At 38.3% G+C, this 14,152-nt stretch overlaps 2 protein-coding genes across 2 annotated transcripts; both read right to left on the bottom strand.

The window, feature by feature from the left end:
* Positions 1 to 6: 6 nt before the first annotated feature.
* gga3b (golgi associated, gamma adaptin ear containing, ARF binding protein 3b) lies at positions 7 to 10,559 on the bottom strand. Its single transcript, XM_051889222.1, is given in 18 exon segments — positions 7 to 864; positions 1,668 to 1,778; positions 2,010 to 2,179; positions 2,405 to 2,688; positions 2,862 to 2,920; positions 2,922 to 3,014; positions 3,107 to 3,180; positions 3,505 to 3,756; positions 3,883 to 3,999; positions 4,080 to 4,161; positions 5,754 to 5,891; positions 6,888 to 6,968; positions 7,091 to 7,194; positions 7,272 to 7,395; positions 8,588 to 8,686; positions 8,771 to 8,843; positions 8,916 to 9,000; positions 9,798 to 10,559. Coding segments are annotated over 18 exon segments (2,106 nt in total). The 5' UTR covers positions 9,847 to 10,559; the 3' UTR covers positions 7 to 753.
* A 1,563-nt stretch (positions 10,560 to 12,122) lies between these two features.
* On the bottom strand, positions 12,123 to 13,592 carry LOC127509869 (sterile alpha motif domain-containing protein 9). The gene has a single exon (XM_051889050.1). It carries the CDS (start codon positions 13,584 to 13,586, stop codon positions 12,216 to 12,218), a length of 1,371 nt encoding a protein of 456 aa, XP_051745010.1. The 5' UTR covers positions 13,587 to 13,592; the 3' UTR covers positions 12,123 to 12,215.
* Between the last annotated feature and the right edge of the window lie 560 nt (positions 13,593 to 14,152).

Raw genomic sequence — 14,152 nt, 5'->3', positions numbered from 1 at the left:
GATTACCTGCGTCTGTCCTTCTTCAGGTTAAGTCATATTCGTGAAAAAAATCAGTTTGCTGTCAGTTGTCTGAGGATGAAAGCGATATCTTTGTTACAGTATCCTTTTAATTTTTAAGGGGATTTCCCATGACTGGCGTCAGTGCTGTTCAATGCATTGAATCAATGCCATTGAAGTGAAACGTAAGCTTCAGCGTTATGCAGATGATGCATTGCTCATCGATTGAGCCTTGTAAAGTGGCGCTCAAAGTTAAATTAAATATTTATATCTCGCAATTTTGAGAAAAATCAGAATAAGTCACAATTATCTTTTAAATTTTTTTATTCCCTGACGAAAACAAGCTTCCACAAAGGAAGTCATTTTAAACAAATTAAAGAAAAATATGTTTAATTTAATTTTATTACAATAACTTAGTAGTCTATTTGTTGAAAGTGCCAGTCAGTTGTTGTTTTACTATGGTGTTTTGATGGAAACTATGATTTACCATGGTAAACTGCTGTGAGGGCAGCACACAAAAGATCAATCTCTGAAACGTGTCCGTCCGTTTCAGGACATCATGTGTGTCACTGACGTTGCGTTATTGTATTAATATCCAGCTTGAATTTTCGCGTAAAACATCAAGCATCAAATGCTGTTCACAAGGCTACAGTAAAACACTGATTGAACATAAATAAACAGCACAAATGAATGAGGATACTTGGGAATGAAGGGGTAAGAGTTCGAGCAGGTAAACGGCGGCGAGCGCGTGGAGATCTACAGAGACCCCCATCTGTCTGCTGGAGGAAACTGATCCAGCTCTCCCACCTCCGAGTACTGACGTTCTCCCAGAAGATACGTCAGCTTATAGCGTAAACGCACACGCTCCTGAAACACAGCAGAAAACCTTTATGAATTGGTCACATTTTTGATTGTTTAATTATTTATTCTCACAATTTTTTAAATAATAATAACAGTAACAACAACAATATTATAAATAATACTTTTTAAAAAAAATAATTACAAAAATAAATTAAACAAAAAATTTAATTATCCCCCCCCCTATTTTTAATAATATTAATAATAATAACAACAACAATAACAACCACATTATAAATAATATATTTTTAAATCATTTTAAAAAGACTTTCAAATATATATATATATATATATCAAATTTCAATTCAATTTTTTTAAATTAAATACAAAAACGTAATAATTTATTCCACCTTATTTTAACAACATATGTAAAAAAAAAAATATATATATATATATATGTACACACATACACACACTTCATTAGATCTTTTAAAATAATTTTAGTAATAAATGTAACAACAAAAAAATAATACTTTTAAAATATATAATTAAAACATTTTTTTCAAACAAATATAATAAATTGAATTATTTACCCCCCCCCCTTATTTTAATAATAATATAATATTTTTATTTTTATATAAAATTAGTACTTTTAAAATCATTTATTCCAACTTATTTTAACAACAAAAATATTATAAATAATATATATATATATATATATATATATTTAAAAATTATATATATAGAAAATAAAAAAAAAATCTAATAAAATTTAATTTAAAAAAAAATATATATTATATATTTTTAATGAAATTTGATTAGATTTTTTTTTTTGTTAAAAACATATTGGATGTGTGTGTGTGACCTCTCACCTTCAGTGGGTTGGCGAGCAGCATGACCTGAGTGATGGACGCGGGGGGCAGGATGGGGTTAAAGGGCGCAATCTCTGTACCTGACGGCGGCTGAAGCTTCACTCTCATAGACTGTCACAAACACAAGACCATACAGAGTCACAGGTCATATTTCAAGTGCAACTTGTGAATCAGAGCATCAAAACATGCTTTAAGAAATCACCGCATGGCAATACACATTATGTAGTGTAACGAATGTTTAGTTAACTTTGTGAATTGGTTCAACTGATTCATAAGAAAAGAATCGATTCAGATGACTGATTCGTATAAATTGATCTGTGTCTGCAGTGCAGGAGGTCGTACCTTTGGAACCGCTGCTTGCAGCAATATGTTCCGCACGGGTAACGGTGCCGTGTTGAGCAGCGACACCACGATGACCAGGACGTCCGGTCGACCCGGCGGACAGTCCATCGCAAAGTGCATAAGAACACGAACTCCGTCCTTATCGTACACCGTCACAGGTAAGACTTTACCTGAGGACACCAGAGAAACACTGAGTTACTGCTCAGCAACTTTATTAACTAGGTAAGTTGCAGAATAACTTGGAAATCTTGGATATACTATCTAGTCAATCTCACAAAACCTTTCTGAGACATCTGACACAAAAACCAAACAAAAGAAATACTAAATCATACTATATTGTACAATATTTAGAATTAATTATTATAATAAACAATATGGGCACAGCGGTCACTCACTGGGTCTGATGGACTCGAGCGGGACGTACAGGTTGGACAGGCTGGGTTCGGAGCTCCGTGCTGGGCTGCTCTGGAGTGAGTGGGACGGGGATGAGAAGGGCTGAAAGAAAGGGCTGCCTGGAGCCGAGCCGCCCGTCACCGCCTGAGCCCGAGCCACAGCGGGCGAGCCAGGCACCGCCGCGCTCACAAATGGGTTAGTGGACGCAAGAGGGCCAGCCGCGGAGCCCATGACACCTCCAGAGAGACCAAAAGTACCTCCAGCAATGCCACTCAGACCAGAAACACTATGGAGAGACAGAATAAGATAAGCAGAAATCTCATTTATATAGTCGAATTAGCTGTCTACATAGGAAGCTCCCTTCTAAAGGAGCATCATAACATCATGCACCCTTATAAGTGACTGATATGAAACCACTTTTGGGCTTGTTTGAGGTGCTGTTTCAGAGCAGAATTGTACCTCTTTCCACCTCCAAAGTCCAGCATGGAGAGATCCTGCAGCCCCTGACTGACAGCCTGGGGTATGTGAGGTCTGTGCAGGTGTGTGTGTTGACGGAAAGACGGCGCTCGGTGCCGAGATGCTCCCAAACAGGTCCAGGCCCGGATCAGGAGCCTGACAGAAAGAGGCAAACAAAAATGACAGATTCAGTCATCTCTCTAAGGATTATTAACATCTGTAAGACCAAATGATTTAGTGTGTCTGACCTGTAAGGACGTCCACTGACCAGACAATTCATCCAACTTTGGTCTGTTTGGCACAGAGGGCGGATCATTCAGGCCTGAGAATAAAAGAACATTTGTGCATGTTATATATAAATATATATAAACTGATAAAATAAATAGTAAAGTAATAAAATCAATGAAGTTATATTGCATGGTGCAGGGTTATTATAGTTAACTGAAAATAAAACTAAAAAAAAAAAATTTATCAACATTTATCCTATTACTGTTGATGCCATTTTATAAACCTAAGAGGTTTTGTTTTACAGTGATTTTACCACTGTTATGTGGGGTACCGTGTAACAATACGGCAAACTCACTGAATCACATGACCTCTCATAGTCACCAGACAGCATCACAAGAATTTAAAAGAGATTTATTACCGAGAGACAAGAGTTCATCGTCCAGTAATGAGAGGGAGGATTGCTGCTCAGGTGGTTTGTGATTGGGACTGCTTGTCTGACTGCCATGACCGCCAGCCAATCGGCGAGGAGGAGGCGGCAGCACAGGGATGGATGAGGCCATAGGATTGGTGGAAGGGACCTGAGGAGGAAGAGAAGGAGGAGGGACAGTCGGGGGAGAGGAAGGTTCATCCAGGCCAGCCAGATCAATCAATGTGCCCGTGGTCTCACATCCTGAGAGGACAAGAAACATCATGTTTGTTTTTGTTGGAAGAAAATGTGATGAACTGGATTATGAAAATATCGCCACTGAGGGAATATCTACGAGATTACAACATATGATCTGTAAAGTGACGTCACCTTCACTAGCAGCTGGTGGGAGATCATCACCCTCGCCGTTGTCCGCCTGTCCTTCTACGATTCGTTTATAAGAGCCGATTACTCTGGATAAATCATCGTTTGCCTTGAGAATGTCACCTATGGGAAGCAGATCAATAGTAAACATTTCAAATAAACAATTATTCTCTAAGAGTAAAGCGTAGCATCGCCTTGTTTACCCAAACTGGAGTCGTTGTCCTCCGCTTCAGTGGCCAGTTTGAACGCGGTGCGTCGGAGTTTGTCACAGCGCTCGTACAGTTCCTGGACACAGACGTCAGGTCACATGTTAGCGCTGTTGTCATGGTTACATCAACCTAATTATACAAGCTCTAATAGTACAGACAGGAAACTGCTGTAATGATACAGTATAGGACTGAGAAATCAACTTTTAAACATACATGATGTGCAGTTCACAATTATTTCACTACTGTAATGTGACATTACAGAAATAAAAGTGACAGACAACTGATGAATTGTGCACGTTTGTGGCTGGTAAGCAAAAGTTGCTGTTTTGAGTTTAAGAATGACATGAAACTGAAACTAATTCCACCAGACCTGATCATGTCATGATAAAGAAAGATTCTATTCTACTCTACTCTATTTTTCAAGTGCACTAACCACAGTCCCAATACCAGCAGAGTGAACTGTGGTTACTTTGCAAGAACTACACTAAATTTCGAGGTTTCTAACTGGTTAAAGATGGTTTAAGTGGTTGATCAACTGGGAAACCAGCTAGTAGGGCTGAGGTCATCCCAGTAGACCAGCTTCGACTAGCTGGTTAGAGTTACTAGACCAACAGTTCTCAAACAAGCAGCTGGTTGCTGGGTTAAAGCCACAGGATGAGTATTTAAAGTAATTTGTTATTAAAAACATGTTAAAATAATCAAAATAAAAATGCCAAACACAAAATCAAGACGTAAACTAAAATATTTTTTTATTTTCTCTCACCAATCATTGTTTTTATTGAAGACAACACAGTTCTTAAAATTCTAGAATCAAAAAATGAATCGTGGTTAAATAATTTAATATATAAACACTCCCAGTTTCTATTAAAAAAACCCAAAAATGTTTGAAACAAGCAGCTTTGTCGTAATGACAGAAAAATACTGGACATATATGGAGGCAAAGCTGATGGAGATCCATGATCCAGCTAGTTTCCAACTAAAGCCAGGTTCACACTGCGATTTTGGCTACGATTTAGTCGTCTGAGGTGAATTTTGAAAATCGTAAAAGATTCCTCTGATCCTAGGCTAAAATCTGTAGTCTTTTATTGCTAGTTTGACATGTTCACAGACAGCCGATTAATGACCTCTGTGATCAAATTTTACCTCCGACTGAATTCTGGCAGTGTCAGAATATTTGGGGTACAGTCCCTGCAGTGTGACTTCTCCTACGACAAACGTCAAATTGACTTGTTTTTCAAGACAAGCCATGATCAAAATTAACACTAGAGATGTCTTTGTTAGCCACCATTTCAGTCCCGATTTCTTTGTTAGCCCTGCGTGTAATGCAGCTCACAGTCACCGAATGTGTGTGGGTTGATGATGTAAAACTCTGGAAAAGTTTTCATGCGCACGTCCATTTTTAACGCATCTTGACTGTCGTACAGTCTGACATATAGGACAGCCGAGATCCCACAGTGTGACATGAGGATCATGTTCGTACATTCTGACACGCAATAATCATAAAAGACTATTATAAATCATACAATGTGCACCCGACTTAACCTAACCAGTTTTCCACCTCAGGAACTCTACTGTAGTATTAGTTACTAGTCATTTCTTTAAAAATATACTTTTTTGATCTGCTCATTTCTAAGCATTGTTTGTCATGCTCGTTGAGTCTGATCTCACCTTGATGAGCTCACGGTCGGCGTCTGACGATCGGTCCCTGTCGTAGTGACTCAGCATTTCGCTCAGGAGCTTGACGTTGTTGTTCACCTCCTCCAGCGTGTTGATGCGTTTGGTCATTTTCTGCACTCGGGCTTCATCCTGCACGCACAACACAGATTCAGTCCATTACATCATGCATGTCACACCTGATCCAGAATCAGTCCTATTATGCTTTTTTTTTTTAACATTTCTAACTTTCTTTAGTGTGTAATGTTGCTGAAAATTTACAAAGCACAAAGTCACTCCAAAAGCAGGTATTTTCCATGTCAGTGTCACTGTTTCTGAACTCCCTGAAACGCCTCCATTGTATTCTTGAGTTTTCTTCCCGGAACGAACACGTCAAAATATTCCTCATTTAAATAATTCCCACCCAAGGCACTCGAAAATTAAAGGGGCAGGGCCTGGTTGAGTTGCATTAGTAGGGTGTTGAAACTCGCGGTTATGGGCGGGACATTTCCCAAACACACTTGAAGTGCTTAACCAATAACAACACACTGATCCAGCCAACCAATCGGAGCACATTGTGCTTTTCAGAAGGAGGGGCTTCATAGGAACTAAACAGGGTAGCTTTTCCCAAAAGCATCGTAAGCCTAAGTTGATCGTAGCTTCATTGGTGGCAATGGAGCTACGATCAACTTAAACTTACAATGCTTTGGGAAATGCTGCCCAGAGCATAACTGACAGACTGGGAAAAGAGGAGCTGCAACAATGACAAATATGTGAAAAATAATGTGTTTTTTGAACATTCAACATGAAAATCTGTTCTAGTAGAGCCCAAAAACTAAATCAAGACTTTTAAAATGGGGCCCCTTTAATACAGTTTATACGAACTACAACAGATGCAACCAATAATTCGCAAACAATTGAAAATAATAGTTATTTTTCTTTTTATTTATTCCCTTAAATTCATTAAAACCCTTTAATTGCATAAAAAAAGACCATTAAAAGACCAATGTTCAAGAAACACAGCTACAGCTTTTGTTGTGAACAATTCTTTAGTGTAAAAAAGGAAATGCTGTTTCACGTTGGCTATAAACTGGAGCTCTTCATCCATCTTTATATGTCAGAACAACATCTCAATCACTTCTCTCTCACCTCTTTCACCATGTTTTTGATCAGTCTGTTCGCCTCCTGAAGATCTTCTGGGTTTTTGCTCCTCAGAAGTTCAGCCAACAACTGCCATCAAATCATAGAAGAGCACAAAGTCATTTCTGTAGTTTCATAAAGGGAAATCACAATGAGTTAAACTCAAATGTTGCAGAGAAAAAAGGAAATGATGCTATCAGGCTCAGTCTCACCTTCCCCATGTCCTCATTGTCAAACACAGGGTTTTTGGGCCGTGCGGGAGGGGACGGGATCAGGGTTTTGTCCACCGTCAGTTCTGGGTCCGACATCACGAGTCCTGAAGAAATCACAACCGAACATCAATCAGACAACCGCTCATGACAGACCCCAGAAAGTTCGTCCCTAAAATCTCACCTTGTCTCTTGAGCGTCTGGTACGCGTCTGCTATCTTGGACTCATTGGGAAACGCCACCGTCCAGCTGTACAGCATCTCAATGATCTTATTCTTCACCTTGTCGGAAACACTGTCCCCCATGTACTGAAACACACAGTTTTTTTTAACATGTTTCGTATTAGATGTTTACATGCACAGAAATGAGTCCTAAAACCCAAAAAACGAGATCACATTTCAGCATTTCCAGTTCCATTGTCCTGAAATCAGTAGGTTTTTTGAATGGTTTTTTTTTTTTTTTGGTTAAATGCCTGAAATATGGTCTGTGGCGAACACAAGCTTAAGATATTTTCATGTTTTATTCAATGGCATAAAATAAATCAGTAATACTTTGATTTTTTTTATTTATTATGATTTCACTTTTTTCACTTTTTTAGTTAGTGTGTAATGTTGCTGTTTGAGCATAAACAACAACTGCAAAGTTATGACGCTCAAAGTTCAATGCAAAGGGAGATATTTTCTTTTAAAGAAATCGCTATTTAAGGACTGGTAGGAACTACAACGAGTTTCTTCCCAGGTTGGTGACATCACAAACCCTAAAATTTACATAAACTCTGCCCCCGAGAACACGCAACAAAGGGGGTGAGGCCATGTTGGGCTGCTTTAGAGAAGAGGAAGAGTTGTTGTAGTAGAGTGTTGTTATCATTTTACGCCAGACTGCTTCACAAACGAGGGTGAATTCAATGCTGGATTTAGACAAAAGATTAACATGACGGCACATGCTAGTCGATGAGTTGAATCAACTCTACAGCAACTACATACATTTATCCACTAACCATTCAGAAACGTCCAGTTTCAGTTCTAAAAGTTGTAACTTCTTCCTGAGTCTCTCCATCAGTGTCCGACTCCGGTTTGAACAACGTAAGAATGAACACCGTAACTGAAAATCGTCATTTTGGCTGTGTGAGATTCTCCAGCTTTGTTGTTGTTGAGCAACTGAAGCGCGAGCTGTTAAAGCTGCGCCCTCTTCTGGAAAGGGGTCCGGGAGCAGCAGCTCATTTACATTTAAAGTGACACACACAAAAATGGTGTGTTTTTGCTCACACCCAAATAGAGGCCAAATTTGAAAAGCTATAATAAATGATATGTGGGGTATTTTGAGCTGAAACTTCTTGAACAAAACGTGTAAGAATTCTAAACTTTTGTTGGTCACAGAGCTTATTTTCTGCAATAATCCAAAAGCCAAGGGAAAAACCCTATTGGGGTTTTGTCAAGGGAACCAGGCTGCTAACGTCCAGGTCGGCCAACAAAAATAACTCATAACAGAAAAACCACCAACCTTGGGTGAAACCACTTTAATCAGCTCGTTTAAAAACCTATATCTGGCTATTTCATTGTGAAATCTTCGCCCACAGTTCTTCATACACGCCTCCAGTACCTGCAGAGACATAAACATCATGTCATCTGTGAACAGACTCTTGCTAGAGCAGTAATGGTGGAGGAGCATTAAAATGTCCCTCACTGTCAGAGCTTGAAGGGCTTCCCATTCTTGGGAATGGATTTTGTGAACAAGGAGTCTCACAGCTATCTGAGGACTATAAACACACAATTAGAAAGAGCATAGAATCTGTAGTTTTCAGTCATGTTGGATTATTACGAACGCTTACCCTTCCAACTCCTTATTGATCTGGTCACAAAACCCGATTATATATTCCCAGTCCTCCTGCCTGTTGGTGGGGTGTGTGGCTTTGTCTGTGGAGGACACACACCATCGTAAGGACCAAACAATCGGCCCCGTTGAGCTTTGTGTCTGTGATACACTGGCACAACAGTGTGAGGGCCAATCACAGCGGTGCATATCAATATTACCATCAGTAATGTAAAGGAAAAATATGAAGAAAGACCTTTACAAAATGTGCTATGTATGATATCAGCATATTCATGTACAATTATATTTATTCATGTTCAAAAAAACATTGTATTATCATGGTTAATGTACTATTTGACACACTGGATAAAATCATCAGTTAAATTTCCAATTAATAATGAATTCTAATGTAAATTCTAAAGCTCTGGGTCTGAACTCATCCTACATGAAGACAATCACAGACTTTACACTTTAATCTGGACGCATGATCGCCAGATTCAACGTGCACTCTATGAATTTATAAATCATACTATAGGAAAGGGATGGCTCATGAATATGAATCACGAGGCGCGACGTTCGTACAGTGGCCGTATCTGATTGGCTGGAAGGCAGACGCTGGTAAGTGGGCGCTGGCGAATTAACGAATCCTACTATGGTGAAGTCTTCGCTCTTGCATGTTATGTAGGCTTTGTGATTGGACGACTGAGAAGGTTACCAGGCAACGTCAATATAAGGTAATTAATTTTCATGAGCAGACCTTCGCCATAGTACGATTCGAAATTCCGCGGAAAAAGCCAAACAAGCGCGTCAGATGGACCAGTACTGATGCATGCACAGAACACACAAAACAATAATATTATTTACATCTATTGTGAAATGCAAATGATAATAATGCACGTACTGAGCCAAGATTCGAGCGATTCTCCCTCCGGAAACGCCATGATCCTCATTTAAAGCTCTGACTCATAAATCCACACATTTCCCCCTTAGATACCATAGACATTCGTCAAATTAAACTGATTATGATAAAAACAAACATCCTCTGTTCCATTCGAGCCTGTATGCCGCGACAAAACACTACTTTATTTATTTATTAAATGAATAGTGTATCAGCCGGCAGTATCATCAGCTGCCTGTATGGAGGTCCTTGATTTAGACGCCTCTGGTGATTACAAAATAAAAGTCACTAGCTCTGCGAGTCTTGATTACAAAATAAAAGAACATCTAAAGTCTTAAAGGTGTTTTGTTGTAGTTTTTTTTTTTTGTTTTTTTTTTTTTTTTGTTTGTTTCTTAAAGCAAATGGCTTGCTTTGGGCGATTTAATAGAATAGAATAGAATAGAATAGAATAGAATAGAATAGAATAGAATAAGGTGCAATAACAGTACCAACAAAGAAGTCAGAGATCCCTAATGCTAGGTCACAAACCTCAGGGTTGGGATGACAACTCTCATGATATTCACAGAAACTTTTCTGGATTTTTACTTTTTTAATAAAACATTGTTTTAGTATGTATATTTAGAAGTTGGGATGTCCTGATAAAACAAAACCTGACTACACCCACCTTATGAGGCCATTTATGAATCCATAAACATGTCAAACCACTACATATACAACTATCTTATCTACTGTAAATGAGAAACCGTTGACTATTATTCTTATTTTTATTCAAATATTTCTATACAGTTATTGAGTTGTCTTAATTTTAATAAACAAAAATACTGAAGTTTTGTTTTTGCTGATAGAGTAAGGTAAACAGTGTTGAGTGTATGACTTTCCTGTGACATTGGACAAAGAAATGCAAATATAGACCATTTTAGAGAATTTTAACTAGAATTTGTAGCAGATCTTGAATATTTTTTTACTTACCCAATATTGGTTGAAAGGCACAATTTTCTGTAAAGCTGCTTTGAAATAATTCTGAAAAGCAATTCATATATCCAAACTTCATAAGACTTGATGCAGGAGAAGTGCAGGAGCCAGGAAAGGAAGTGATAAGAAATAAGTTTATTGCATAACTCTTGGCCTTTACAGAAATATATTAAAAATGTGCTATGATCACAAGCAAAGGGAATGGAAATGGACTAATTCTTAACAGTGACTTCTGGCCGTAAAGACCTTGAATGAAGACATGGTTATATAGACTGAAAAATACACTGTAAGAACAAAAAGTCAGTAGAAAAACAGATAATGTCCTGGCAGAAAATTACCAGTACCACTTCTGTTAAGTTTATCGACATTTCTTTCAACCCTAAAACAACACAATGCAAAGCATAATTCAAAATACATTTAAAACACCTGAAAGAAAAATCAATATGGAAAATTAAAATGTGTAAATTAAAGTAAAATAAAAGTACAACACAGATGCATGTCTGCTCTCTGGAAGTCAAAGCATTACTGGCATTGGCCACTCTCAGTCACCTCTCACATAACAAAAACTCACCATTGCTTTTCACAGTTAAACACAATTAGGTATTTTTTCTAAAACAAAGTCCAAAAACATGCAAAATTAATGATTAAAAGATTGATTTATATTGATGTGTGGATATGATAATGAAGCAAACCTAAATAGGAACAACCCCAGGTGAAAAAAAAAGTACATTTCTATAATGTACTTAAAGTGCTCTATTTTCGTGCACTAATTTTGTACTTAATATACTAAAAATTCTTCTTTAGTACTTCTTAAGATAATCTTAAGAACATCTAAGTGCACTCAACTGTGCTATTTTGAGACACCGTGAAATATGAACTTAAATGTGCTTTTAATATACTATCTCTGTATTAAAAAAATGTATTTAGATACTACTTATAGTACATTTGGACCCATGGTGTACTACAAGTGGTAACTAAATATATTTTTTAAATACAGAGATTGTACGTTAAAAGCACATTTAAGTTCATATTTCATGGTGTCTCAAAATAGCACAGTTGAGTGCACTTAGATGTTCTTAAGATTATCTTAAGAAGTACTAAAGAAGAATTTTTAGTATATTAAGTACTGTGACGAGCAGGGCAGGTGAGAGCCGTGAGGGAACAGCGCGAGGCCGGTGACACGAGTGATAATAAGCGCCACTGGCCTCGCGCCGTTCCCTCACGGCTCTCGCCCGCCCTGCTCGTCACAAGTACAAAATTAGTGCGCAAAAATAGAGCACTTTAAGTACATTATTGAAATGTACTTTTTTTCCACCTGGGACTACAGGCTTTGGTCCATGAGCTCCTTCGACTTTATTGTCCTAATGTTTTGAACAGGAAATCTAGAGAGTTTTCTCATTCATGTTTCTCCGGTCATAAGTCAGATCCATTAGTTCAGGCTTGTGAACCTTACGACTCAAAGTCTATATCAAGTGCAACTGGTCCATTCACTGAGAAACCAATAAAGAATGACACTTTTGTGCCATATTCTTTACGTAACTGGCTTTTGAACATTGGATAAACCTTCACGTCTGTAACGTTGATATATCCGTCGCAAATTTCACCAGAAAATCGGCAAAGTTTCTCTCTGTCTCTCACTTGCTTCCATATTTTTTCATCATTCCACTGAGTTGAGATGTTCTGCCCTGATCCCAAACAGCTGTTAATATCTCTATGGGAAATCAGACCACCATAACCTTTGTCCTTCCCTAGGTAAAAATGAACAGCTGCTCTCTTTCCATTAGACACAGGTTTCAGCTTAGTTGAGTATGATGTCTTCATTTGTGAAGTTGGTAATGCACAGTTCTCATGCCATAACAATAAAACTGTGATGTAGTGCAATGGCAGAATCTCACTGAAAGGTATGGGGCGATCAATTATTCGAAGGAGTAATTCACGAAGGTCTTGGTAAGGCATGATGTACTGAGATGCAGGGTTGATGTTGGCCAGAATTACATTTGCATAGATAAAGTTCACAATGTCCATCAGTCTGGCTTCTTTTGACTTCAGAATGAAATCATACTGCTGGATGATCTCTTCAAGAGTTGATGCAGAGTCTTCCTCATACAAATATTCCAGAAGGCCAGAATAGGAATCACCCTTGTTCTTCTCCAGACATTGGCGCGTCTGCTCAATTTTAACCATGCGGTTCATGTGCTCACTGTTGACCAGCTCACTCCAATTTATTTTACAAAAGAGGTCAGTATACTGTTGAAAGTACCTGGAAACCTTGGGCTTTGTCAGTTCTTTTTGTTTGTCTTTCTCTGCAAAAAAGGGTACTAAATTGACAAAAAAATTGTCAAGAAAATCAAAATGACTCTTCATTGTGTGTTTTAGTTGAAGAATACATTTATTGTGTTTCTGCAATACATGGTAATATTGCATTAGTTCAGAGTTCTTCCTTGACAGTTCTTCAATGGTAATTTTACCCAATAGGACTTGACCAAGACAGTTAAACAGTGGTGTCTTTTGCAGTATTTGTATGACAGTAGCTGCAGTTTGAAGTTCACCGAGATGGCCAGCAGTGTTGTAAGTATTGTAATCCTTTAGTCTTTGCAGTCGAGATACAGCCTCCTTGTTTGCAGTTTGTTGTGTTTCTTTGCAAGCCTCTGCTGCAGACTCAGCCAATGTAAGATACCTATCAAGACTCTCTGGCTTGATAAGATTGTCTTTGTCTTTGTGAACAACATGCTTGAGCCTACGTACAAGTACCTGTGATACTGTATCGCATATGTATGAGCTGTCACTTGAATGGTCTTTGGCTTTTGTTGCCCAATCCATGGCCTTTTTAAAGTCTTGTTTTTTGATGTAGTACCTGGCGAGGAGCTGGAATATTACTGCATCCTTGCTGTAGCACTTTGCTGCATTATGTAGAACAGTCTCTTCCTTTCCTGGCGTCTCTTTCATTATATCTTCGATAAGAGGAGAAAAATTGAGGCGAGCTGAGATTGAGTCCTCAATCTCAGCTAAATACTGCCTCTTCACCAACATGTTGTGGACATCCTGCTTTAATTTTTGTTTGCCCAGAGCATACTCATAAAATGAGTCAGTTGTGAGCAGAAGGTTAGTGATTTCTGCCTTTGACACTTTGCATGGCGATGTTGACAGCTCTTTCAAACAGTGTTGAGCTATACTTAAGTGAATCACCGTCACACCCTCAAAGTTAATGTTGGAATTGACTGTGCATCTTGTCAAAAGAGTGGAAAACTTCTTGAAACCATCTTCAACTTTGCAGGATTTAAGGTCTGCTTTTGTTTGCAGACCAAGGAACTCTTCACATGTAGAGACTGACAACAATGCATTTTTGCAGTAGACATGCAGGAGAACAAGAACTGCAAAAAGTTGAG

Source organism: Ctenopharyngodon idella, chromosome 3 (assembly GCF_019924925.1).
Source record: "Ctenopharyngodon idella isolate HZGC_01 chromosome 3, HZGC01, whole genome shotgun sequence".
Lineage (NCBI taxonomy): Eukaryota > Metazoa > Chordata > Actinopteri > Cypriniformes > Xenocyprididae > Ctenopharyngodon > Ctenopharyngodon idella.
The sequence above is the reverse complement of the archived record's forward strand: the minus strand, read 5'-3'. Positions and strand labels throughout refer to the sequence as shown.